The following is a 27,438-nucleotide window of genomic DNA, read 5'->3' as shown; positions in this document are numbered from 1 at the left end:
AAATACAAATTCATCAAAGAGATGTTTAGGTACATTTCATTCAAATTCAAACGATCTATGAATGCAAATTATACAGAAAATATTCCATGATGCTTGTTATTATTGTTTGTAGTATGGGTAATAATATTTGTTTTTGTTTATCTATATTGTGTTTGATATAATGTTATCTGATATTTCAGTTCATATTGTTCAGATATAAAAAAAACAACACAGTGGTGATTAATACAACATGATAGGTATATTATATTATATTTAAACTAGATGACATAAAAGTATATTACACAAGAAACATCCATCTTTGTTTATTACAAAAGACGTATCTATTAAATATTTATATTACGTAAAATATATATGTTTTTTCTATATCTTTCAAATATATCAGACCTATAAATTAATTTTAAAGGTTTTTTTTACAACAGATGGTATATATTTGTAACGAACTTCAGGTAGAAGCCTCTGGCTGTCATGTCGTAAAATTATAAACAAATAATTTGTTCAATATATTGAACATGTCTGAATTTTTACCGAGTAAATAGCGTTTGCGGAGAGTTTTACTTTTTTTCTTTACTTTGAAGAAACCAGCGGCTGAAAGATATTATTCTTCAGCATGACAACGTTAAAGACACATGTTGCCAAACACACTTATAAATAAAATATTAAATATATAAATTAAAAATAGGAAATAGTAAAATGGGAAGTGTTAACACACCAGCCGTATTCTCCAGACCCTACTCATTCTGATTACTACTTTTTCCGATATATGAATCGTGACCTGTCTGAGCTTCTTCACTTCACTTCTTATGAAGATAACACAACATGTGATGAAAGAATCCTTTAAAACTAATTTATAGGCTTAATAAACAAACCAACTCTGTCATGATCATTGTAAGGAGATATTAAATGATCTTTAAAGGTAAATGACAAACAAAACCTTTAAATACATCGAAAATCAAAGATGCTTATTGATTGTTATTATTTATTTATATTGTTTAAAATGACTGACTGAAAGAAAAACTGTAAGATTTTATTACTCTTTTTTATAAGGGATGAGCAGATCAACTAAAAAGTGTTTATCTATTGTTTATTTATATTGTTTAAAATTGTGTTTATTATATATTCTATAAACACAAATAAACTAAGTTTAACATTATAGATACAAGGGGATGTTAAATGATCTTTAAACGAACATTACAGTTAAAAGGTTTATATAAATCGAAAACTACAAGATGCTTGTTTGTTGCTATTATTGTTTTCGACAGAAATACGGTTCAAAGTTGATCGATCTCTTTAATAAACAAGATATTACATCTATTTATACCGTCATAAAACACTAGTGACACTGTGTGTGGTGTTACAGAGAAGAAATCCGTATGTTTGTCATGATTATCCGCGGACGGATCCATACGGCCGGCATCATTTCGGTCACGATCAATAGTGGCGGCAACGTCAAACTATTTTGATCAAACTCCCGGCTGACCTACTGGAGGCGGCGACCCTTCCCCACCGTAATCATGGCCTACCGCGCGCCTATGACGGTTCCTCGCATAGAGACACATTTTAGAGGTTATGTCGGCCTATTACATCGATAAAAACACTTATAGATTAGGAATTGGGTCAAGTGAAGGACATACGGCGTAGGATACTCCTCGGCGGTGTCGCCCTCCCCTCCCCCGTCAACGGCCCCACCGCCCTGATCACTTACCAGTTTATCGTACGATTGTCTTCGTGGTGTCGTGTCCTTTTGCTGCGTACGAGACGACGGGGCGGCCGATATGGAGGCGACGGGCGGCAGAAGAACTCGAGGGGGTGTCGTCGTCACCGGCCGGAACAGCGAACTGTACAAGAGACGCGTATAAAAGTAGAAAAATATAAAAAGACGTATGCGGGTATGAGTGTATGCGTGTGTGTAGGTGGGTGGGTGAGTGTAAACTGCTTGTGTGTCGAATCGCGTACTCGACAGTTTGGCTGTGGACGCGACGCGCACGCCAGGGAGATGCACAATGACCGTCGGCGACGCTCACCGTCGATATATAACTCGGTCTGCTCCACGACCAGTTGACGTCACCGGTGACGTCACGGCGTCGTTGCCGGGGCGACGGTTTGTTTATCGGCCGGGCCCGGGAACGGTTGCGTCATCGGTGGACCGCCGCCGCCACCGCCAGCCGCCGACACGGCCGCTGGAGGCGGCCTAGTCCGGGTCCGTGGGGCAGCGCCGGAGGAGGAAGGAGCGCGGTTGCCGGACCGGGATGGATGGACGCCCCGCTCTCTCGCTAGGATCGAGCTGCGAACGTTCCGTCCCTTCCCTTGTATACCAATGTTCTAACCTCAACTTCAGTTCCTTGCTGTTGAAATCAGAATGATACCTGAGGCCGAAATTCGAGTAAAACTTTATCAACGGTTGAATAAAAAGGCTGCTCGTTAGAGAATGTCTCTGAAATTCCACTTAAACAGGCATGAAAGACGTGCAATGCACAAGGACGACTAGTTGTGTCATGGAACTACCATAAAACTAGGCTCAGAGTGGTGTAAAATAATAGCTTAATAGAAAATTATGCACATTTAGGTATTAAATGTTCAATTGCTTTAAAAAACACACTTTGATGTTAAGATCAGAATAATACCTGACACCAAAATTGAAGTAATACTTGAACAGAGGTTGAATAAAGAGACGAATACTCTTACAGGGTGATTCAATTGTTCGTTTCTCTTAAAAAATGTGTCTGAAATTCCACCTGAAAAGGCATAAAAGACGTTCAATGCACAAGAGCGGCTAGTTGTTCCATGGAACTATATCTGAGTTCAGCATAGAGTAATATAATAGCCTGATAAATAACATTCTTAAAATATGAATATTTTGCGATTTTGAAAATATGGAAAAAGTGAAAACATTTTTGAGTCGGATAAAGATAAAACTCTCAAAATAGTGGTAAAATCAGAAATAGTATGGTGCGAAAGAAGCGAAAATATGTTATATGTCAAATTATCTTAGAGTGTTAGTTTCTTAGATATGTGACTTATATATGATTTTTTGAAAATACACTTTTCATTATATAACTTACGAACTTAAGGTTGTATGAAAACTATTATAGCACCACTCGATTTAGCGTAAAATTCTTTATAATCCATGTAATTTTCATGCACCTACCTTTATGCAGACTGAAATGATATTAAAAAAAATTGAAAATTGCAAAAAATCCAAAATTTTCATGACTATATGTATGGAAAAGATGCCAATTTATTTTTACCTCTTAAATAAAGATAAAACTTTCAAAATATATGTAATTTGGGCCGAAACAAACTAATATATATTACTAACAAATTGCGTTAGTATGCATTCTTTCTAAGATATGTAAAATAAACTGAATTGCACTTATTTTTTGAAAATATACTTTTCGATGTTCATCATTTGATCTAGCGTAACATTCTTTACAATCTTTACAATACATTAGAGTGCCATTGTTTGAACGGAAATGACAGCAAAAATATTACAAAATATCCGAAATTTTCGTGTATCTTCTAATATATATACCAAAATAATGTTATACAACGAAAAATGTATTATCAAAAAATGAGTAAATTTTGGTTAATGTCACATATCTTAAAAATTATACATTTCAGAGAAATTTCACATGGATTTTCGTTTCTTTTAGCCCAAAATACATATATTTTGAGAGTTTTTGTCTTTATCCGAGCGGTGATAATAATTATGATGATGTCTTCACCAGATATTACTCCATTCTAATATCATTTAATACACTTTTGACGGTAACTGCTACTATCATAATAATATCGCACCACTAATATCACGCAGTAATTTAGTGATAAATGAACTATATCCAAACATTACTAGTCCAGCATTCATTATGATCATGTTCGTTGATTTATGAGGTTCTAATTGGATAATTTAAAAGCAATTTTCAGCGTTACATCAACAAAATTATTAAATTTTAAAGGAATCGTGTTTGAATTATCCCACAACCTACAACGTATGTGTTTATGATTTTGTTTTATGGTAAATTGTCTATACGTATGATGAATTTTCAGTAGCAGCAAGTATGGATGAGGGAGGAGCTTTTGCGATTTAAACTGCAGCCGTGTGTGTTAAATGAGGTCTCAGAGTTTTAAGAGGGGATATAAGTGTAGAGGTTTCAAAAAAGTGAAAAGAAAAACCTCGTAAAAGATCATTTCACGGAAATCGATAAACAAATTGGCACCCAGATAACTATAGTGAAAATGAAGATGAAGAAGAAGCGAAAGAAGAAGAAGAAAATAAAAAAGAGGAAAGTGAAAATGAATATTTATCGAGAGATGATTTACTCGATAGATGCTTAAGCTATTATATTCAAAATGCATATGAAAGCCTCAATTCAACAGTTTGGAGATTGGCTCCAAAACATTTGCATTCTGATTTAGACATTGTTGAGGTCTCGGCATACTTGGCTGCGTGCTTATTTAATGAAGGAACTTCCGATATTTTAACAATTCTGGGCGATCATCATATTACCGTTGGTTATAGAAGCTTTAATTATGCACAAGAAGTTCGGTCATCAAAGAAGCTAGAAAAGAATTGTAGCATGAATGACTGCAATATGATGCTGGGATAGCTGATTAATTAGCAAAGTCGTTTAAATTAATTAATTATTTTCCTAAAATTTTGAATACGTTTCTCTCGAAAATATGTTTCTCGAATTTGTGTACATTCCACATCTTCTTTTAGCCTTTTTAATCAATCGTTATGAAATTTTACAGTTATCTTGTTTATATAAACTAGAAACTAACAAAAAATTTAATTTTTACTAATACTTATTGCATGTAAATGTAGAAAAAATGATCAAAAATCGTACTGATTTTTACATTCTGGAAAAAATAATAATTTTCGTTTGTTAGTTCACATAGAAGAGAGCTCGGGAATCGACACCAATCACCTACCTGAATGAAAACTCACAACGCAACGGCAGTCTATATATTCATTGTGTGGTTAAAAAAACTTGTATATACTCAAAATGTAAATAAACTAAATTTATTCTTAATTGGCTAAGACAAATACATAAATTTGACCTGAAATACGGTGTCCTAAACCTATTCCCCCCTAATTTAAACGAAATCTCCGTTTATTCCGCGAAATTTTTCACTCATCCGGCCCCAAATGACATTACTGACGAACTAACGGTTTATGGATTTGGCATTTCACGGTCACCAACTGATGGTAGATCGTGTGGGTGGCGCAGAGTGGGCGGTCGGTTGGTTCACTGGGCCAAAATGCAGGAGATGATGCATCCAGGGCCCCCCGTAATAACAGCTTTGACGTCAGATCCGAGCGACAGAAAATGTCAAAGTTCATAGTGGCAACGCCAAGAATCGATATAGCTGTGGCGCATATCCAGCCTGGATATAAACGGAATAGAAATCCCGAGTTTGGGGCTTTGGGATTGTCGGGCGTTCGTTATAGCACTGTATTTGTGTTGTTTCCCTACTTGGGTTCGGCTGAATAATAATAATAATAAAAACAAAATTATTATTAGTCGGACTGATTACGTAATTTATTTGTTAAAATTGAAAATTCTTCGTTCTTATTTTTTGTCTATATTTTAAAGTCTCCTTTTACCAACTAGGGGTTTATCTGGACTGGACCTACAGTTTAACGTGGGCTCCGAACCACGGTTCTCGGCATTAAGCCCAGCAACTGGCGAGGGACCAACTTAGAAATTATCCCAGAAAACATCCGGTCTTACCCAGCCTAGTTACTGACGTAGCTGCGCAGTCGTCGTAGTCCTAGGACCATTACAAATATTAAACAATCACAAACATAAATTTACGACTATGCCCCAGTAGGATTCGAACCCACGACTATCACAACAGTCCCGTGGACCGTCCTATCGCCTTTACCACTGCGACAACAAAAATGCCTAAAAGGGCATTAGAACAATGCGATTTAACCGCTGTTCCTAAGACAGATAAAAGAAACTTAAAAAATAACGACGTGGATGGTGGTGGCAAAATAAAGTTTAAACGTGAAAAATTTAATGGCTATCGAGTTTAAATGACGGATGAAAAGCTCTTCATCAATCAGACAAATCAGACAAAATCTATGAATAATTAAACAAATAAACCAAGCTAAGCACGAATTTTCTCTGAATGTATCACCAAAAACAAAAAACATAAAATAACTACTCCATGTTCTTCATCGTACAGACTTAATTATACAATGAAAATTCTTTTAGTCGTCATATAACCCACAAACAAGCAAACAAAAACGAACAAAGAGCGTAGGAATCGCAAGAAATGTCACACCATTATTACCCTCCAAGTCAGCGCGCTCTGCCCCTTCTTGATTCTGCCCCTGTTCGTATTGCTTCGGTCGCCCCTCGCCCCCCTCGGTTAGGCGATCACCCCGCCAAATTGGGTCAAATTACTTTTTCTTCGGTGGTAAAAATAAGGCAATTAGAGCGTTATTTTCGATGCTCCAGCTAGAAATATCCGAAGGTGGAATATTTAAAGAATTGTTACATATATTATATGTATTAATATCACGATTTTATTATGTATTCTTCATATAATCCGAATTTAATGGGGTATTTAAACGAATATGCTGCTAACAACTAAAGAAAGTTCGGTGTTAAAAAAGAATTCGTTAATGTTAATATTTATCGGAATATAATGTATGTTAGCAATGTTTCTTTAGTAATTGCTGATTCTAAGCCTTTTTTTAATTTATGGATTACAATGTTACTAGTCGTTGCCGACTAACCTACAATTTGTTTTTACAATAACTTAAATCTAGGTATATAACTAGGAGGACCCATCGGCCGTAGTTCAGTCTCTACTGTAGTACTAATATTTATGTGTTAACACTGCAGTTCTAAATGCCAAAAGATATTGTTCGGCTGCTTTCCTAGACATATCTCAGGCTTTTGACAAAGTATGGCATACGGGCTTGCAGGTTAAACTAAAGAAACTTCTCCCTCATCCGGACTAACAGCTACTAAAATCGTATCTCACTGACAGACATTTTATTGTAAATCAAGGCGATGAACATACCGAATTAAATCCCATATATTCAGGAGTTCCGCAAGGTAGTGTACTGGGTCCAGTACTGTATCTTCTGTATACGGCTGATCTGCCCACCACAAAAATAACTACTGTGGCAACATATGCAGACGATACAGCAATCTTAGCATCCCATGAAGATCCAGTCACAGCATCAATAAACCTACAAACCCACCTGGAGCAAATACAATTATGGTTGAAGACATGGCGCATTAAAGCCAATGAATCAAAATCCACGCATATAACGTTTACCCTGCGTAGAAGAACATGTCCACCAGTAAATATCAATCATCGTCAACTCCCCCAAGCAGAGCATGTTAAATATCTTGGTATCCATTTAGATCGACGCCTAACCTGGAAGAAGCACATACTCTCTAAACGGAAACAACTAGGGCTAAAATTATATCAAATGTATTGGCTCATTGGGCGCAAATCCAAGTTATCATTAGATAACAAGGTATTGCTGTATGAGTCTATACTCAAGCCCATTTGGACATATGGAATTCAACTATGGGGTACCGCTAGCAAATTTAATATATCCATCATTCAACGGTTCTAAAATAAGGTGTTGCGTGCCATTGTTGATGCTCCGTATTATATTTCAAATAAAGTGATACAACGCGATATTCCTCTATAACGAGTGTAATCCAACGTGTCTGTGTGAAGTACTTCGAAAGAGTGTCAGTGCATCCCAATGTACTCGCTAATCAACTAAATAAGCGACGTGATAGTGAAGTGCGTAGACTAAAACGTTTAACACCACCTGATCTGATTACTGGACATATGTAGTATTTAGAATAAACATTAGAATAAGACTAATTAATTAAGATAATAATTTATACAGAAGATTGCTTAATGAAGTGATTTTCTACATGCCATGTAGTAATATAAACAGAAGAAATACTTATTGCCAATAGGGCAGATTGTGGAATCACGAAGAGTAATAAAAAAAAACACTGCAGTTTTTCAATTAGGTGCACCTCACTACAGTACACTAATCAGCTGGCTTAGTGACGCAGTGGTAAAGGCGATAGGACGGTCCTACTGTTGCGATAACCGCGGGTTCGAATTCTGTTGGGGCATGGTCGTAAATTTATGTTTGTGATTGTCCTAGGCAAGAGTGTAAAATCCAACAAGGAAAATGATCCCAGTCACACCAATAACCAGGCTGGGTAAGACCGGATGTCTTCCGGGATGATTTCTAAGTTGGTCACTCGTCAGTCGGTAGGCTTAGTGCCGAGAACCGTGGTTCGGAGCCCACGTTAAACTGTAGGTACAGTCTAGATAAACCCCTAGTTGGTAAAAGGAAACTTCAAAATATATTAAAAAAAAGTACACTACTCAAAATTAAATGAGTCTGTCCTCATATCATCTTGCAATTGTTTTGATTTCTTAAGTGACTCTTGACCCTTTTTTCCTTTTTTTTTACATGTTCCTTCCAGCGAAGTATTGCATCAAGATTCATTCCGAGATACTTAGCGTTGTTGCTATATGGAATGATAGTATTATTTATTGTTATTATTGCTTGTGCAATCTGATTATACGTGAACTACACAGGTGCAGATTTACTTTCGCTAATTTTTATACGAAATATTAAGTCCAATTATTTATATTGTTACTAGCCAGTTGCAATTTTCGTGTGGCTTCTTCGCTATTGTCTCCAATATAGCAAGAATCGCAGTCTTATCAGCACATGTAGAGTTTCTTCTATTATAGAGTAGGCTTCCTCTGGTTTGACTCTAAATGTTCTGGCTGTAATGTGAGATTTCAATAACTCAGTGTGTTATTTCAGTTATATTTTCTGTAGCTTATGAACAAGGCCATCATGTCATACCTTTTCAAAGACTTGTGCTACATGTAAGAATGTAGCTGGATCCCAAGCATATGCTATTTTTGTGTTCAATATATGAGGCAATGAATAATATATTTAATTTTGATTAAAATTAAACAATTTAAAAGTCATCAAGCAATAATTAAGTTGCATTTTCATTTCTGTTACCATGTACAGGACTTAATAGAACAGAGCAAAAGAATTTTTCACAACAAAATGTGAAAATCTCGTTAAAAAAAGATCCCCGAAAAAAAAACAAAGTTCATCTTGCAGTCGTTCGGCTTGAAATTAAAACTGCAACCCTCCGAAGACCCATTCCCTGGGGTAACGGACGGGAACGGGATGGCTAGTGTCGCCCAATCTTAATCTGGAGACCGCTAAGCGTCTCCGAAATACAACGTGAAAAAAAAGATGGCGGTGTCGCGGCGGCAGTTGACCGAAAAAGGGCCACCCTTCTCCGGTTTTATGTTCTACGAGGTCAACGGACATCGCTAGAGGACGCTGGCAAATCTCCGTCGTCATATAGGACGATATAGTTCGCACAGATTACAACCGGTCGTTCCTTTTCGAGATATCCTGCAACATAATTAAAGTTTCTGGATCATGGACTTCTCAGCGGCGCCAGTGTTTTCCAGGAGCTGGAGCGACGACTTTGATAAAGGTGATTTTATGAAGGTTTACAACGAGAGTTCAATAACATCTAATGCTGTGTTTTTTCAACATTACCAAACATATTATAATAAGTCGATATAATAGTTAAAACAATCACACTAAAAGCACGAAATAATTTGTTTCAGTTGCTAAAATAGTAAATAATTCATTTTAACGAGTAATTTATTAATATTCCTTAATAACAAATGTTTAGAACAGTCAACAATTATTGGATATTAACATAAACATTATTATTTTAGTTAACATGAAAGATAACAGGTCAATTGGTAGTAAAACACATTTTTTTGGCAAAATTATTTTCTTTTATTCATCATAATTCCCTTCAAGACTGATACACTAATTATAGCGACCCTCCAACTTTTCGATACCATTTTTGTAGTACGATTTGTCCTTTGCTTCAAAATAGGCCTCAGTTTCGGTGATCACCTCTTCATTCGACGAAAATTTCTCCCAGCGAGCATTGTTTTGAGATCTGAGAACACGATATAGTCACTGGGGGGGCAGATCTGGAGAATACGGTGGATGATGAAGCAATTCGAAGTCCCATTCATGTATTTTTGCCATCGTTTTCACTGGCTTGTGATACGGTGCAACACTTTCTTTTTCTTCAAATGCGGCCGTTTTATATATATATATATATATATATATATATATATATATATATATATATATATATATATATATATAGTCTGAACTAGATACTTATAATTAATAATTTGGTTTAACTATAATTAAATTTTTTATTAAGCTACATATTTAAGAGTCAACAACACTATTTCGAATAATTACTGATATTTTCAACTGTTTATATAAGTCAGCGACGAAGAAAGATTTGTTTTCGAAATTCAAGACTCAATCAGTATAATAAGAAATGGTTGAGAATACTAAAATGTATATGGTCTATGTATATAAGTTATATCAACTTAGTTCTTTTTGGTAAGTATAAAATATGTTTAGGAATCAGCAAGCAATATTGCGAGGTAATTTATCATACACAGAATACGTAGTTTATATTTTATAATTACATTATTTGTTGACGAGCAAATATGTTCTTTTGTTTGATATACATAATTTATGTTTAAAAAAAGTCAGTAGTTATAACGGATATAGAATAACATAGAAAATAATTAGCTTTGTTCACAAAGAAAATACACTTTTCTAATTTTAAGAGTAGTAAACCAGCAAATAAACTTAATAGAGAATACTGAACTATATAGGAATACTGAAGTTAGATCAAATTAAATGTTGGTTAGTTTTTAATAATAAGTACAGATGGGAATCAGAAGAACAAAGAATGAACAAATACTTAACAGAAAATAATAAAATATTGAGATATGCTATAGCATAAATTATATATCTTATATATTATTATATAATTATTATTATAAGAGCAGGTTTTCAATATTTTTTATTTAGTTTATTTTATTTCTAAGATGTTTTTTTTATTAATATGTAAGATAATGATTGTATTTAATGAAACTATATTATCTTAAGGGTAATGATTGGGATTGTTATTCCTTGTTGAATTTTACTATTATACATAATATTTTACCTATATTCAAATCTAAGATCCTATAAATAAATAACTTTTAGTTATTTCTCGATTTCAACTATATTTAAGAGCCAGCAAAGCTAATTTCAACGAATACTGTTCTATATATTGTTTCTAAAGGATATCAGATAACGTTTTTCAGTATCAGCCTGATTGAAGAGCCAGCAACTTAATTAAATTCAAATTTTTAGAAATATGTTTCATTAATAATTAGTGAATGTCGATTCAAATAGCTTATATTTGATAATATTTATATTTTAATGGGGCTCGTTCAAATACAACCATATGGAAACAGTTCTTGAGGTATCAGCCATACAGTATGTACCATCAGCAGCCGATTCTTTTTATCATTTACGTCGCCAGTTCCAACGTAACCGTTTAAGAGTTTTAGGGTGGCGATCTGTCAGTTTTACGACATCGCGCCGCGCGTATGTGTGTGTGCGCGCGGCCATCTCCCGAAGAATAGGTCGAGGTCAGGGCTGGACGCAATCGATGGAGCTCGGCGCGGGACCTGGTGCCTGTGGCGGCAGCGGCGATGCGTGGGCGGCCTCGTTTACTACGAGCATGCTCTTGCTCTAGCTGCACCGAAGTGGGACCAGAAACTGGAGGAAGCGGAAGCCCCCGATCTCTTCCACCAGGTTGAGTGTTAACGAGCCTCGCGAAATCGTCGATATTCGCTCATTCACTCTAGGAAATCCATTTGACGTTCTTTATCATCTAGTTCTGCATATTGGTCCCGGAAGGTTTTGACAAAATTAAATTTTATATGAGATTCAACTTTCTAATCGATTTCCTGCATCAGCTTTAATGATTACTATACAGTTTTATTGTTATAATGATAACTTTACAATAAAAGAAGCTAAAGCAGGTCTACCACAAGGAAGTGTATTGGGACCAAGTCTTTTGGACCATAACTTGGAAACAATTGGATCCAAACCTGGAAAATAATGCAGTTCACGTATGATAAGACCGCACAAGCACCAATAACAATAAACAGTTAAGAAATCAAAAGAATTTCAAGAAGTTATGAAGACATAGTCCATTCTCACACTCATATTGTCAACATGGAAGTAAAACAACTCTTGGATGACACAAATGGATGATTTCAAAGATCGTCTTCTATAAACTTCGTAATTTAAGGTCAAAATCATTAATTTTTTATTGTTAGCGAAGAAGTAATTAGAAACTGTACATGAAGATCCAGACCTGGTGAATAAAAGTCAGTGAGTGAAAAACAGTGCATTAAATGCACATACCATCAAACATATGGTAAAGATGTTTTCTAACGAATGACCATACAAAATTAGAATAATCCCGAAATATAAAAGGCAACCCTCGAGTTATCGGAAAAACGCGATTCGCGCAAAAATAGAGTAGATATATGTACAGCAATAACGCAGAGACGATAAAAGTGACGCGAAGACCAACAAAAAGTCCATACCCGGAAATTGTCGGTTAATTTATACGAAAAGTTGTATCGCGGTTTGATGTTCGACGAGCTAACTGAAGACGTTCGCCCGCTACAAGGACTGGCGCTTGTATGGGTGCCATTGCATCCTTTAGTGCTGGCAAAAACAGAAATATGAACGATGTTTTTCGATCGTGGACAAACGCGCAGAGTTCAGAAAACTTTTATGATATCATTTCCTATGGCTGCTGTCGCGATGTGGAGACGCCGTTCAATTTGGGGGGGTTTTAAATAACGACACGAGAGCAGAATGTAAACGAGATACGTCTTGTGTTGTTTATCTCATATTTTGAATTGTTCGGTAGTAAAAGTGCATAGAATATCACATAATTTTATAATTATATTGATATTACAAGAATTTCTGGGTATAAAAATAAAAATCGACATGTTTATCAAAGAAGAAACAACGATATATTGATAAAAAATATAAGACACATATTTCATTAAATAAAAATGTAAAAAATATATTTAATAAATGAATAATTTAATAAAAGTTTCTTTATATATTTCTCATTCAATAATTTGTTCTTAAATATAGAGTTTGTGTATGAAGTATTTTTTAAATCAGTTACCTTTAAATCAATTACATCTTACATTAAATGCGCTTAGGGAAATCTTCATGTTTTAAGACGAAATCTTGGATAACTTCGTAAATGCATTTAATCTCAAGGCCTTCATTGGTTACGTTGCAATACACATTGATAATTAATCGAATAAAATTATTTTGGCATCGTTGGATTACTAGCTACTTTAATACCTCATATTTTAACCTCACACTTCCAAGTAGGTAGTAGTAGTAGTAGGACTGATAAACCAATCTCTTTGATTTCAGATCAAACTGGGAGTATCTTCCGACAAACCAGTACAGTTCTTTGATATTGAGTGATGTTTCCAATTTAATCTACCATCAAGATGGATATCGAGATATTTTGCTGATTCTTCTTGAGGAATTCGGCATCTGCCAAGTGATACATGTTTGAAGTAGGGACGAAATTTTTGGTTGTTTTTTTAAGAAACAATATTTGATGAGAACGATGCTTTTTATTTTAAATTTTCGTTTTTAATGGGCTTAACTCTGATTTTGACTGAATTAATGGGAAATACGTTGTTGTCTTTTCCTGGAAGATACTCTCTGCGTGAGGCCATTAGACTTCGTAATACACAACAATGAGCCTTGATGTGACGCTAGATTAATTCTAACTTAACTAATGGGAGATATGTTGTTGTTTCTTCCTGAGAAATACTGTATACCCTTTGCATGAGGTCATTAGACTTCGTAATACATAACAAAGAGCCTTGACGTGACGCTTGATTGATTCTGAACGATCTAATGGGAAATATGTTGTTGTTTTTTCCTGGGAAATACTGTATACTCTTTGCACGAGGCCATTAGACTTCGTAATACATAACAAAGAGCCTTGACGTGACGCTTGATTGATTCTGAACGATCTAATGGGAAATATGTTGTTGTTTCTTCCTGGGAAATACTGTATACTCTTTGCACGAGGCCATTAGACTTCGTAATACATAACAAAGAGCCTTGACGTGACGCTTGATTGATTCTGAACGATCTAATGGGAAATATGTTGTTGTTTTTTCCTGGGAAATACTGTATACTCTTTGCACGAGGCCATTAGACTTCGTAATACATAACAAAGAGCCTTGACGTGACGCTTGATTGATTCTGAACGATCTAATGGGAAATATGTTGTTGTTTCTTCCTGGGAAATACTGTATACTCTTTGCACGAGGCCATTAGACTTCGTAATACATAACAAAGAGCCTTGACGTGACGCCTGGCACCCAGTGACTGTCACTCATTCACCTGATCTCGATCTCAGCGATCATTGACAGATCACCGTGACATTTTACCAAGTTCTACAGCATCGTTCTACACATAGTTTTTCGAAATTCGGTGCTTGTCGTCGACTTGACAAATTTTCCGTATACTTTGGCTTCGGCATAGAATGAACAGAGCTTACCCGAAGAAGGAGAAGGTAACTAGGCGCGGATTGGCCTAAAACCGCTTAATTAAATCGACCTGTTGGGTTTCAGAGGGACTGGTATCGAAACGAACGCGGCACTTACTGTGTGGGTAATTTGGATTTGGTGAATCTGAGGTAAGTCCCCATCAATTTTCCCGCCGTTATCGATTCCATCGTCCTCTGGACCATTCCAGGTTAAATGTACCTCCTGATTCACCGAGGTTGAGACCGACGGAGAAAGGTTCCGGAGACACGTACGTTTCTCACTCCCTGGTAAGGAAGGTATCAGCATTTATATAAAGATAATTTTTTACACATGAATAAATACGAATCTTTTTCAGGGTTTTTGCATAAATTTGACTTATCTAAAGATAGTAGATATGATTCTCATGAATAATTATAGATCATATATCATTATTTGCTTGTTGCAGTTTCTTGGTTGCTTCTTCGCTTTTGTCTTCAACAGTCATCAGCAAATGTAGCTGAGATGTTCATACATGTGGAGTAGATAGTTATTGGCCATCAACGTACTGTCTTGATTTAATTGATTTTATTGTTCAGTGGACATCCGACTTGTTTGACCCTGAAGATTTTGGCTGAGATATAAGAGCGTGTTGTTCGATATCATTTTCTGAAACTAGCTGATGAATACCTCCTGTCAAACTTTGTCGATAGCTTAAGTCACGTTTAAGAATGTAGCTGTGCAGACTTTCTTCTCTTTATAGACCTTTTCAACGATGCCTTGTCAAGCTCTATGCACCAGGATAGTTACTGAATGTTTGTTTTGTGATTGGTTATGACTAATTTTAGCCTTTTCAACAAGCGATTTTCAAACGGCTAGATTGATTGGATGATTTGGTAACTCCTGAAAAATTCCAGTAGACAATGAGTGACATATTTTGGGTTTTCCCAGTTTTATGTGCACCAAGTATATCAAATTCGCTTACGCTGTAGCTGTGGAGAAGGATTGGGTTTACCGACGTGATCCTCAATCAACATAAGAAGCCAAAAGGGTGACGTTAAACCTTTATTTCAGCCTAAAGGGGAATCAGGGTCCAGTTATCGGCAAAAATCCCGTTTACATCACTGTTTTCAGCTATAAAAGGAGCTTTGTTATGTTGGGCTATATCCAATACAGTAAAATAAACAAAATATAGTACGCAGTAAAATACTCACATTATTATTTGACATGCTGTTGGGAATTATTGAATTTACAGAAGAAAAAACAATCGATCAATTTTTTATCAAATAATAAACGATAGTTATGATATATTTGAGTGAATTTCTTATGACAACAACAAAAATTACTCAGCAACTTAGTATATTAATGAAAATGTCAGTACTTGGTGTAAAATTTACTCCATAATTGGATTTTTTATATGTGTTATAGTTATAGTGGATGATTTAGTCTTGTGCTTGCAGTATCAGCCATACACGAAGAACTGTCCTCGAACATCACAGGAGGCATCGCGGAAACCCGATCACAGACCTAGCTCTCGATGTAGACCTGTCCACCAAGATCGCAGCGAAGAAGTGATCGTTCTTAGATCCAAGGATTCCGAAAGGCGCATTCAAGAGGGCGAAACAGTGAAGGAGGGCGACTTCTTATACCCAACCAAGAAGAAACAGAGTTCCAGAACAGCCGGCTTCGACTCGGGCTGTCGTTTCCCGTTCAAAATCACCCCCAGCGGTAATTTGAAAGTAGAATCATCACAGGTAGGAGCGTGGTCGGCTAGGAACGGTCCCAGTATCGTCGTTTTTGATGTTGCAGGTGGTATTCTCGTCAAAGAAACTCAGTGTTCTAGTTGCGGATCCCAAAAATACTAAAATTGACATCAGCGCCGACAGTACGCCATCTGACTCTCCCAGAGAAATGGCGCATCAAGACGGTACGCCGGTGAAGCGCCCGTTTCTTAATCCCCTTGAAATAATGAATCAGGTATGATGCGAAAACAGTAGCAACGTAGCCGATTGGAGCGAGTATATGCAATGAATGTCCATTAATAAGTTTACTGGGGGTGCAAAAAAGTAATCAACGTTTTTTTTTTAATAATTAAAAAGTTTGATCGAAGGACAAAATACTCCCAAAATATATGTATTTTGGGGTGAAAGAAACGAAAAACCTTATTAAATAGCTTTAGAATATACAATTTTTGAAATATACGACATGAACTTAAATTAGTTCCTTTTTTAAAAATATAATATTCATTCCATAACTTAAAAACTAATGGTTACATATATATCAGTGTACTACCATTCGATTCCGCGTAAATTTCCATTAACTTGTTATGGTTTGAACGACAATGACAGCAAAAAATATGAAAATGACTATAATAAGTTAAAACGAGAATGTTTATAAAAATCACATGCTACCATTCGATTCAGCATTAAATTCTTTATAATTTCCCCAATTTTGTACATATAACCCACGTAAAAATCAAAGACGCGGTCACTCACTTGTCCGACTTTTTTATACTTATACTTTGTATTGAACATGCACTAAGAAAAAACGTGGATTACTTTCTCACGAAACCAATATCTGACCATCGAATAATTATTAAACATTAGGCCGGAGGTTTATCCTCTTTGGGGTCGTTAATTGGCCACTCGCCAATGAGAGGTCCGATGAAAGAATCATCCGAATACGAGAGCAAGAAGACCGAAGACATCCTGGACCCTGAACTGAACCTACATCGCTTGGGATACAGCACGAACGACATAATCAACTGGGACAAGGTAAAGCTTCCCGAAAAACAGAACCTCTACCTTGCACTGTATCAGAGAATCACCAATAACACGTGAGAAGGTCCTTTGGAAGCGTTCAAAACAGATAAACCTGTCTTTTTCTCGCAGGAACGCTGACTGTAAGGTCTACATCGACAACGAAGAGTTCAACTGTCATCTGATCGTACTCCAGTGCTATTCGGAACTCTTCGACGCCTACGTAGCCGTGAAGAAAGTGGAACTTCCTTCAGTAAGTCTATTTGTCTCGATCCTACGTCCACTGAACCAACATCTTCGCAGGACAAATGCAGCATGGCGGCGTTCGGCTTCATCTACGACTGGATGATCACCGGAGAACCCTCCTACTCCAAGCTCTCCCGAGAGAACGTCCTGGACGTCTTTATATCCGCCAAATACCTTAAGATAAAAGGTAATTAATTCTCGTCTCAGTAGACCACCTGTCGGACCATGTTCAGGCTCTTTCTCAGATCTGGTGGAGCAGTGTTGGGCGTTCATCGACAGCGTGGAGGTGTTCAACGAGAGCACCGCCTTCCTGCTGTACCTGGAGGCCAAGAAGCGTAACATGCCCGAGGTGAAGGAGCTGATGCTCCCTCGTATCAAGCAGTTCTTCTTGATGCTGGTCAGCTCCCAGGACTGGTTGGAGCTGGACGTGGACGACGTCAGGAGTTTCCTCAACTCGAACTACATCTCCATTAACTGGTAACTGATGATGATCAGCATTTAATATTCAATAAATTTCTTTATTTCCTGCCGTTATAGAATAATCACTATTAGGAAAAACGGAAATTACTTTTCCTCCAATTTTATATACTAAAAGTTAGGCCATGTATTATAAAACACCCAATATAAAAAAATATTTCAATAATGTTGGCCTGAAGCATATCTCCAATTCATCATAATTAAAAAAGATAACAATCCGTGACGAATTTTTTTTACATTCAACGAATTTTCATAGAATAAACTGTCTGTTTGTTTTACAGTATATTCATCTTGTAACTCATAATTGAAATTATGAATAGAATTAGAAAAGGGTGCTCGTTAAAGCGCCAGGTATTTATACAGGCAACAGCAGTTTTTCTTGGAAGGACACTTCTAATAACCCTTACAGCTAGAGTAACTCTAAAAAGTACTACTGAGTTTATTGATTGTTGATAAAACGGGAAAACTATAGCTTAAAATTCACGGTCTATTCAATATCTCTTTTGTTTTTAGCTGCAAGGACATTAATTAGTACTAAAATATTTCAAATTACCCTTTACAAACTTAATTGTAGTTTTGAATACTTTTTAAAGTCAAAATATATATAAAAGCCTTTAGTGGGTATTAATAAAGTTAAAAGACAATTGACTAAAAAGTTCTCAATATAGCAAATGTTATTTTAATTAATTATTTTGTTCTGTAAATATTGAACTCATATTTGTGATGTTATTAATTTTTTTTTATTTGTTTTGGTATAGATTTCTTTATTTAAAACACAAATGTAATTAATTCCATATATATTTTGTTTTTAAGCATAGAGACATTATTGTTTTTGATTCTGTTGTATTGTAGTTACAAACTTGTTGCTTTTGTTTCAAGATACTTAACAGTTTCTTTCTTATTTCTTTAAACTTAAATAAATTTTGAGATAAGAAATGCCTCGATATATTTCTTGATTTTATGTATATTATTATTATTTCTATTGTATTGAAATATTTGAAGTTACTTTTGTTTCAAGATGCTTTAGATTTGTATTTTTGAATATTTCTTTCAGCTGATATTTAAATCAATTTTGAGACAAAAAGTGTCTATCAGAAAATGAGAAAATCTTTCTTAGGTGTTGTTCTTGCATAGCAACGTTTGTTTAATTGTTTTGTTCTGAATTAACTCTTGTGATGTTGACAAATTTGATAATGCAAGAAGTAGATTAATTAAAAGTTTGTCTTGTTTTTGTTCCCTTAGTGAAATGGAAGTCTTCATGGCCGCTGTGCGCTGGTTGAAGTACGACTGGCAGAACCGCGACAAGTACAAGTACGAAGTCTTGGAGTGCGTCAGGTTCGGTAATGTGGCGCCCTGGCAACTGGTAGATATCAAACGGAACCCAGATAATCCCGAATTCGTGGAGTTAGCCAAAGATATGCGAATATGTAAAATGATCGACGACGGTTTAGCGTAAGTGGCTTTCGCTTAAGAATAAACCGCGACCAAGAGGGCTTTCGCAAAAGTTGAGTTAGCGTCGTTTTAGAATGTTGGGTCCAAGAGAACAACATCATTAAAAATAGTTAAAAATAGAGTTTTTTTCGTAGAGAAATATTGTTGGTATTGAAATATCTTGATGTTCAGGCGGTTTACTTATGTCATGATATTGGTTAAGCACTGATGTGATTTGTTGTTGTAATTTAGAGTCTCCTTTATATCTGGACTGGATATAACTGCGTAACTTGCCTTTTGGAAAATCACATATATAAATTTATGACCATGCCCCGGCAGGATTCTAACCCGCGACTATTACAATAGTAGGAGGACCGTCCTGTTGCCTTGATCACTGCGCCAACCAAAGCTAATGTTTCTTTCTTATTGTCCTGATTCAAATGTATAGTTTAATTACCGGACTAAATTCCAATTTTGGCTGTTTCTTGATAACAATTTTACACTTACATCATATGTTGCTGTCATCTCAAAAACATAGCCTGGAGCTTTCCGAAAAGGACTGGTTGTTGCGCTAAAAGAGAATTTAACATACTCTGTGTGTGGTATCCACAAAATTCTTGTCGTTAGACTGTCCAATAAAAAGTGTATTTTTGAATTTTTGCTGTTTTCAAGTTTCTTGACGCCATTTCCGCCTAAATAACGCCAGATTATTGAAAATCTCAAATGTTATAAATAATTCTACGCTAAATCTAATGGTAGTATAATAATTTTCATAAAACCTTTAACTCTTGGGTTATGCAATAAAAAATATTTTTCCAAATTGAGTGAATATCTGTTTTTGACAAATATCTAAAGAACTGCACAGTCTACATTAATTTAACATGGATTCTCGTTTATTTCACCTCAAAATATATATTTTAAGATTTTTATCTTTATCGGAAAGGTGTGAAAGTAAAAAATTTACTAATTTTCAAAAAATTAGTAAATTTCTGTTTATGTTACATATCTTGAAATCCATCAATTCCAAAGCAATTTAACATGGATTTTCACTTATTTCACCCCAAAATACATATATTTTCAGAGTTTTATCATTATCCGAGAGGTGAAAAATTTTGGCACTTTTTCCATATATATAGTCGTGAAAATTTGCGATTTTTTGCCATTTTCAATGTTTTTCCTCTCATTTTCGTTCAAGTAATCACAGGTTAATGAAAATTACAGGGATTATAGAGATTTTTACGCTGAATCGAATGGTAGTATAATAATTTATATACAACCCTTGGTTTTTAAGTTTTACAATGAAAAATGGATTTTCAAAAAATTAGTAAATTTCTGTTTATGTTACATATCTTGAAATCTATCAATTCCAAAGCAATTTAACATGGATTTTCACTTATTTCACCCCAAAATACATATATTTTCAGAGTTTTATCATTATCCGAGAGGTGAAAAATTTTGGCACTTTTTCCATATATATAGTCGTGAAAATTTGCGATTTTTTGTCATTTTCAATGTATTTCCTCTCATTTTCGTTCAAGTAATCACAGGTTAATGAAAATTACAGGGATTATAGAGATTTTTACGCTGAATCGAATGGTAGTATAATAATTTATATACAACCCTTGGTTTTTAAGTTTTACAATGAAAAATGGATTTTCAAAAAATTAGTAAATTTCTGTTTATGTTACATATCTTGAAATCTATCAATTCCAAAGCAATTTAACATGGATTTTGACTTATTTCACCCCAAAATACATATATTTTCAGAGTTTTATCATTATCCGAGAGGTGAAAAATTTTGGCACTTTTTCCATATATATAGTCGTGAAAATTTGCGATTTTTTGTCATTTTCAATATATTTCCTTTCATTTTCGTTCAAGTAATCACAGGTTAATGAAAATTACAGGGATTATAGAGATTTTTACGCTGAATCGAATGGTAGTATAATAATCTATACACAACCCTTGGTTTTTAAGTTTTACAATAAAAAATGGATTTTCAAAAAATTAGTAAATTTCTGTTTATGTTACATATCTTGAAATCTATCAATTCCAAAGCAATTTAACATGGATTCTCACTTATTTCACCCCAAAATACATATATTTTCAGAGTTTTATCATTATCCGAGAGGTGAAAAATTTTGGCACTTTTTCTATATATATAGTCGTGAAAATTTGCGATTTTTTGTCATTTTCAATGTATTTCCTCCCATTTTCGTTCAAGTAATCACAGGTTAATGAAAATTACAGGGATTATAGAGATTTTTACGCTGAGTCGAATGGTAGTATAATAATTTATATACAACCCTTGGTTTTTAAGTTTTACAATGAAAAATGGATTTTCAAAAAATTGGTAGATTTCTGTTTATGTTACATATATTAAAATCTATCAATTCCAAAGCAATTTAACATGGATTGTCGCTTATTTCACCCCAAAATACATATATTTTCAGAGTTTTATCATTATCCGAGAGGTGAAAAATTTTGGCACTTTTTCCATATATATAGTCGTGAAAATTTGCGATTTTTTGTCATTTTCAATGTATTTCCTCTCATTTTCGTTCAAGTAATCACAGGTTAATGAAAATTACAGGGATTATAGAGATTTTTACGCTGAATCGAATGGTAGTATAATAATTTATATACAACCCTTGGTTTTTAAGTTTTACAATGAAAAATGGATTTTCAAAAAATTAGTAAATTTCTGTTTATGTTACATATCTTGAAACCTATCAATTCCAAAGCAATTTAACATGGATTTTCACTTATTTCACCCCAAAATACATATATTTTCAGAGTTTTATCATTATCCGAGAGGTGAAAAATTTTGACACTTTTTCTATATATATAGTCGTGAAAATTTACGATTTTTTGTCATTTTCAATGTTTTTCCTCTCATTTTCGTTCAAGTAATCACAGGTTAATGAAAATTACAGGGATTATAGAGATTTTTACGCTGAGTCGAATGGTAGTATAATAATTTATATACAACCCTTGGTTTTTAAGTTTTACAATGAAAAATGGATTTTCAAAAAATTGGTAGATTTCTGTTTATGTTACATATCTTAAAATCTATCAATTCCAAAGCAATTTAACACTCATTGTCGCTTATTTTACCCCAAAATACATATATTTTCAGAGTTTTATCATTATCCGAGAGGTGAAAAATTTTGACACTTTTTCTATATATATAGTCGTGAAAATTTACGATTTTTTGTCATTTTCAATGTTTTTCCTCTCATTTTCGTTCAAGTAATCACAGGTTAATGAAAATTACAGGGATTATAGAGATTTTTACGCTGAGTCGAATGGTAGTATAATAATTTATATACAACCCTTGGTTTTTAAGTTTTACAATGAAAAATGGATTTTCAAAAAATTGGTAGATTTCTGTTTATGTTACATATATTAAAATCTATCAATTCCAAAGCAATTTAACATGGATTGTCGCTTATTTCACCCCAAAATACATATATTTTCAGAGTTTTATCATTATCCGAGAGGTGAAAAATTTTGGCACTTTTTCCATATATATAGTCGTGAAAATTTGCGATTTTTTGTCATTTTCAATGTATTTCCTCTCATTTTCGTTCAAGTAATCACAGGTTAATGAAAATTACAGGGATTATAGAGATTTTTACGCTGAATCGAATGGTAGTATAATAATTTATATACAACCCTTGGTTTTTAAGTTTTACAATGAAAAATGGATTTTCAAAAAATTAGTAAATTTCTGTTTATGTTACATATCTTGAAATCTATCAATTCCAAAGCAATTTAACATGGATTTTCACTTATTTCACCCCAAAATACATATATTTTCAGAGTTTTATCATTATCCGAGAGGTGAAAAATTTTGGCACTTTTTCCATATATATAGTCGTGAAAATTTGCGATTTTTTGTCATTTTCAATATATTTCCTTTCATTTTCGTTCAAGTAATCACAGGTTAATGAAAATTACAGGGATTATAGAGATTTTTACGCTGAATCGAATGGTAGTATAATAATCTATACACAACCCTTGGTTTTTAAGTTTTACAATAAAAAATGGATTTTCAAAAAATTAGTAAATTTCTGTTTATGTTACATATCTTGAAATCTATCAATTCCAAAGCAATTTAACATGGATTTTCACTTATTTCACCCCAAAATACATATATTTTCAGAGTTTTATCATTATCCGAGAGGTGAAAAATTTTGACACTTTTTCTATATATATAGTCGTGAAAATTTACGATTTTTTGTCATTTTCAATGTTTTTCCTCTCATTTTCGTTCAAGTAATCACAGGTTAATGAAAATTACAGGGATTATAGAGATTTTTACGCTGAGTCGAATGGTAGTATAATAATTTATATATAACCCTTGGTTTTTAAGTTTTACAATGAAAAATGGATTTTCAAAAAATTGGTAGATTTCTGTTTATGTTACATATATTAAAATCTATCAATTCCAAAGCAATTTAACATGGATTGTCGCTTATTTCACCCCAAAATACATATATTTTCAGAGTTTTATCATTATCCGAGAGGTGAAAAATTTTGGCACTTTTTCCATATATATAGTCGTGAAAATTTGCGATTTTTTGTCATTTTCAATGTATTTCCTCTCATTTTCGTTCAAGTAATCACAGGTTAATGAAAATTACAGGGATTATAGAGATTTTTACGCTGAATCGAATGGTAGTATAATAATTTATATACAACCCTTGGTTTTTAAGTTTTACAATGAAAAATGGATTTTCAAAAAATTAGTAAATTTCTGTTTATGTTACATATCTTGAAATCTATCAATTCCAAAGCAATTTAACATGGATTTTCACTTATTTCACCCCAAAATACATATATTTTCAGAGTTTTATCATTATCCGAGAGGTGAAAAATTTTGACACTTTTTCTATATATATAGTCGTGAAAATTTACGATTTTTTGTCATTTTCAATGTTTTTCCTCTCATTTTCGTTCAAGTAATCACAGGTTAATGAAAATTACAGGGATTATAGAGATTTTTACGCTGAGTCGAATGGTAGTATAATAATTTATATACAACCCTTGGTTTTTAAGTTTTACAATGAAAAATGGATTTTCAAAAAATTGGTAGATTTCTGTTTATGTTACATATCTTAAAATCTATCAATTCCAAAGCAATTTAACACTCATTGTCGCTTATTTTACCCCAAAATACATATATTTTCAGAGTTTTATCATTATCCGAGAGGTGAAAAATTTTGACACTTTTTCTATATATATAGTCGTGAAAATTTACGATTTTTTGTCATTTTCAATGTTTTTCCTCTCATTTTCGTTCAAGTAATCACAGGTTAATGAAAATTACAGGGATTATAGAGATTTTTACGCTGAGTCGAATGGTAGTATAATAATTTATATACAACCCTTGGTTTTTAAGTTTTACAATGAAAAATGGATTTTCAAAAAATTGGTAGATTTCTGTTTATGTTACATATATTAAAATCTATCAATTCCAAAGCAATTTAACATGGATTGTCGCTTATTTCACCCCAAAATACATATATTTTCAGAGTTTTATCATTATCCGAGAGGTGAAAAATTTTGGCACTTTTTCCATATATATAGTCGTGAAAATTTGCGATTTTTTGTCATTTTCAATGTTTTTCCTCTCATTTTCGTTCAAGTAATCACAGGTTAATGAAAATTACAGGGATTATAGAGATTTTTACGCTGAATCGAATGGTAGTATAATAATTTATATACAACCCTTGGTTTTTAAGTTTTACAATGAAAAATGGATTTTCAAAAAATTAGTAAATTTCTGTTTATGTTACATATCTTGAAATCTATCAATTCCAAGGCAATTTAACATGGATTTTCACTTATTTCACCCCAAAATACATATATTTTCAGAGTTTTATCATTATCCGAGAGGTGAAAAATTTTGACACTTTTTCTATATATATAGTCGTGAAAATTTACGATTTTTTGTCATTTTCAATGTTTTTCCTCTCATTTTCGTTCAAGTAATCACAGGTTAATGAAAATTACAGGGATTATAGAGATTTTTACGCTGAGTCGAATGGTAGTATAATAATTTATATACAACCCTTGGTTTTTAAGTTTTACAATGAAAAATGGATTTTCAAAAAATTGGTAGATTTCTGTTTATGTTACATATCTTAAAATCTATCAATTCCAAAGCAATTTAACATGGATTGTCGCTTATTTTACCCCAAAATACATATATTTTCAGAGTTTTATCATTATCCGAGAGGTGAAAAATTTTGGCACTTTTTCCATATATATAGTCGTGAATATTTACGATTTTTTGCAATTTTCAATTTTTTTGTTGTCATTTTCGTCCAAATAATGACAGGTTAATAAAAACTACAGAAATTATAGAGAATTTTATGCTGAATCGAACGGTGGTATAATAAATTTCATAGAGCCTTTAGCTCTTGATTTATAGAATAAAAAACGTATTTTCCCAAAATGAGCGAATATCTGTTTTTGACAAGTATCTTAAAAACTGTACATTCTACAGCAATTTAACATGGATTCTCGTTTATTTCACCTCAAAATACATATATTTTGAGATTTTTATCTTTATCTGAAAGGTGAAAAAATTTGGCACTTTTTCCATATATATAGTCGTGAATATTTACGATTTTTTGCCATTTTCAATTTTTTTGCTGTCATTTTCGTCCAAATAATGACAGGTTAATAAAAATTACAGGAATTATATAGAGTTTTATGCTGAATTTCATAAAATATGTTTTTTTTTCATAAACTTCTTACAATCGTTAGTTTCTGGTTTATATCGTTTATCTTAAAAATTATATGTTTTACAATAATTTAATATGGATTTTCGTTATTAACATTTAGTTTTTGAGTGAAGTAGTTTTATGGGAAGTGCATTTTCAAAAAATTAGCGAAGTTCTTTATGTCCCACGTCTTAAAAACCATCAAATTCTACAGCAATCTAACAAGGATTTCCGTTTTTATCACCTCAAACTACATGGATTTTGAGCATCTTATTTTTATTTGAGAAGTAAAAAACAATTACATTTTGATTACGATTTTCATGTTTTTGATGTAAATTACGTTGAAATTATTCTAAATTCATGAAAATTACAAGAATTACAAAGAATTTTACGCTGAATCTGATGATTGTATAATAAAAGAAATCGTTGGAACAGTTCCTGTAAATTTAATTTTGAAAATTTGAGAAACATTAACATTGATAATAAAATATTTATCACTTTGGTATGCCGCTCAGTCAAACACCTTTCCATGGTGACTTGACATCGGTGATCAGTAACAGATCCAGAATAACTTATTCCCATTAAAATATTGTACACAATAAAAGTATCGGTATACTTGTATAATAAAACTGTAATGTGTTCTCCTAGACCTTTTAATTTAATTTTCTGGGTACTCATGTGTCCTATCATAACTAACTGATGCAACTGAATGGCGATGATGCCTCTTGGTCGTAGTAAACACGAATTACAGCTAGGTCCTCGATGAGGTTCTTCTAAGCGATGTTTTGTTCTAAATCTAGATTCGTGATAATCAAATATTGGTACGGGAGCGACGCACCCGACGACCTCCGTAACTGGAACAGCATCCTAGGCTTACAAGAACCTCCGACGCGGAACTGGACGGGTAGTGACCGAAGCTATTTGACTTTCAGGGAATTCCTCATCTTCCTGGACCAATACCGGCGAAATCAGCTCATCGACAAGAACAAACCGAAGCCGGGCGACAAGCAGCGCGGTGCCGCCTCTTCGGAGAAGTTCACGTCTCAAAAGAGCACCCCCCGGGTCCCCACCATGGACGAATTCCTCGCCAAACGCAAACCTGGTACTCATAAGAAAATTAACAAGGTTATCTCGTAATATATAGTTCGAACGAATTGTTGTTGTTTATTTTTTTTCAATTGTTCAATAAAGAATTCCCCAATTCGCATTATTAAACCGTGTTTTAATCGAAAATATTCCCAAATCCACTGGTTTAGTTAGGCCGATAAACA

The 27,438-nt window shown here is 33.8% G+C and overlaps 1 protein-coding gene across 4 annotated transcripts; it reads left to right on the top strand.

The window, feature by feature from the left end:
• The first annotated feature begins 2,217 nt into the window (after positions 1-2,217).
• LOC143199792 (uncharacterized) lies at positions 2,218-27,370 on the top strand. Of its 4 annotated transcripts, none has more exons than XM_076409888.1 (11): positions 14,394-14,567; positions 14,626-14,690; positions 14,750-14,837; positions 15,978-16,271; positions 16,327-16,494; positions 17,124-17,353; positions 17,409-17,529; positions 17,580-17,709; positions 17,768-17,999; positions 19,242-19,451; positions 26,968-27,370. In XM_076409888.1, exons 1-11 carry the CDS (start codon positions 14,538-14,540, stop codon positions 27,302-27,304), a joined length of 1,905 nt encoding a protein of 634 aa, XP_076266003.1. In that variant the 5' UTR covers positions 14,394-14,537; the 3' UTR covers positions 27,305-27,370. The 4 variants fall into 4 exon arrangements, with proteins under 4 accessions (XP_076266007.1, XP_076266003.1, XP_076266004.1 ...); XM_076409889.1 differs by having other exon boundaries at positions 14,395-14,567; positions 14,750-14,828; XM_076409890.1 differs by having other exon boundaries at positions 14,395-14,567; positions 27,100-27,370.
• Positions 27,371-27,438: the final 68 nt, after the last annotated feature.

Source organism: Rhynchophorus ferrugineus, unplaced genomic scaffold, assembly GCF_030347505.1.
Source record: "Rhynchophorus ferrugineus isolate W39M unplaced genomic scaffold, kcgeb_rfMv2 rfM7, whole genome shotgun sequence".
NCBI classification, from domain to species: Eukaryota; Metazoa; Arthropoda; class Insecta; order Coleoptera; family Curculionidae; genus Rhynchophorus; species Rhynchophorus ferrugineus.
Note: the sequence above shows the minus strand (reverse complement) of the source record. Positions and strands in the feature narration are given on the sequence as shown.

What these genes read in the sequence shown, in the direction of transcription:
- LOC143199792 (XM_076409888.1), top strand. Translation starts at nt 14,538, where the DNA reads ATGAACAGAGCTTACCCGAAGAAGGAGAAG. An exon ending in CTCACTCCCTGGTAAGGAAG is followed by an intron (nt 14,838 to 15,977) that starts GTATCAGCATTT and finishes TTGTGCTTGCAG; the next exon opens with TATCAGCCATACACGAAGAA. An exon ending in CAGAGAATCACCAATAACAC is followed by an intron (nt 17,354 to 17,408) that starts GTGAGAAGGTCC and finishes TTTTTCTCGCAG; the next exon opens with GAACGCTGACTGTAAGGTCT.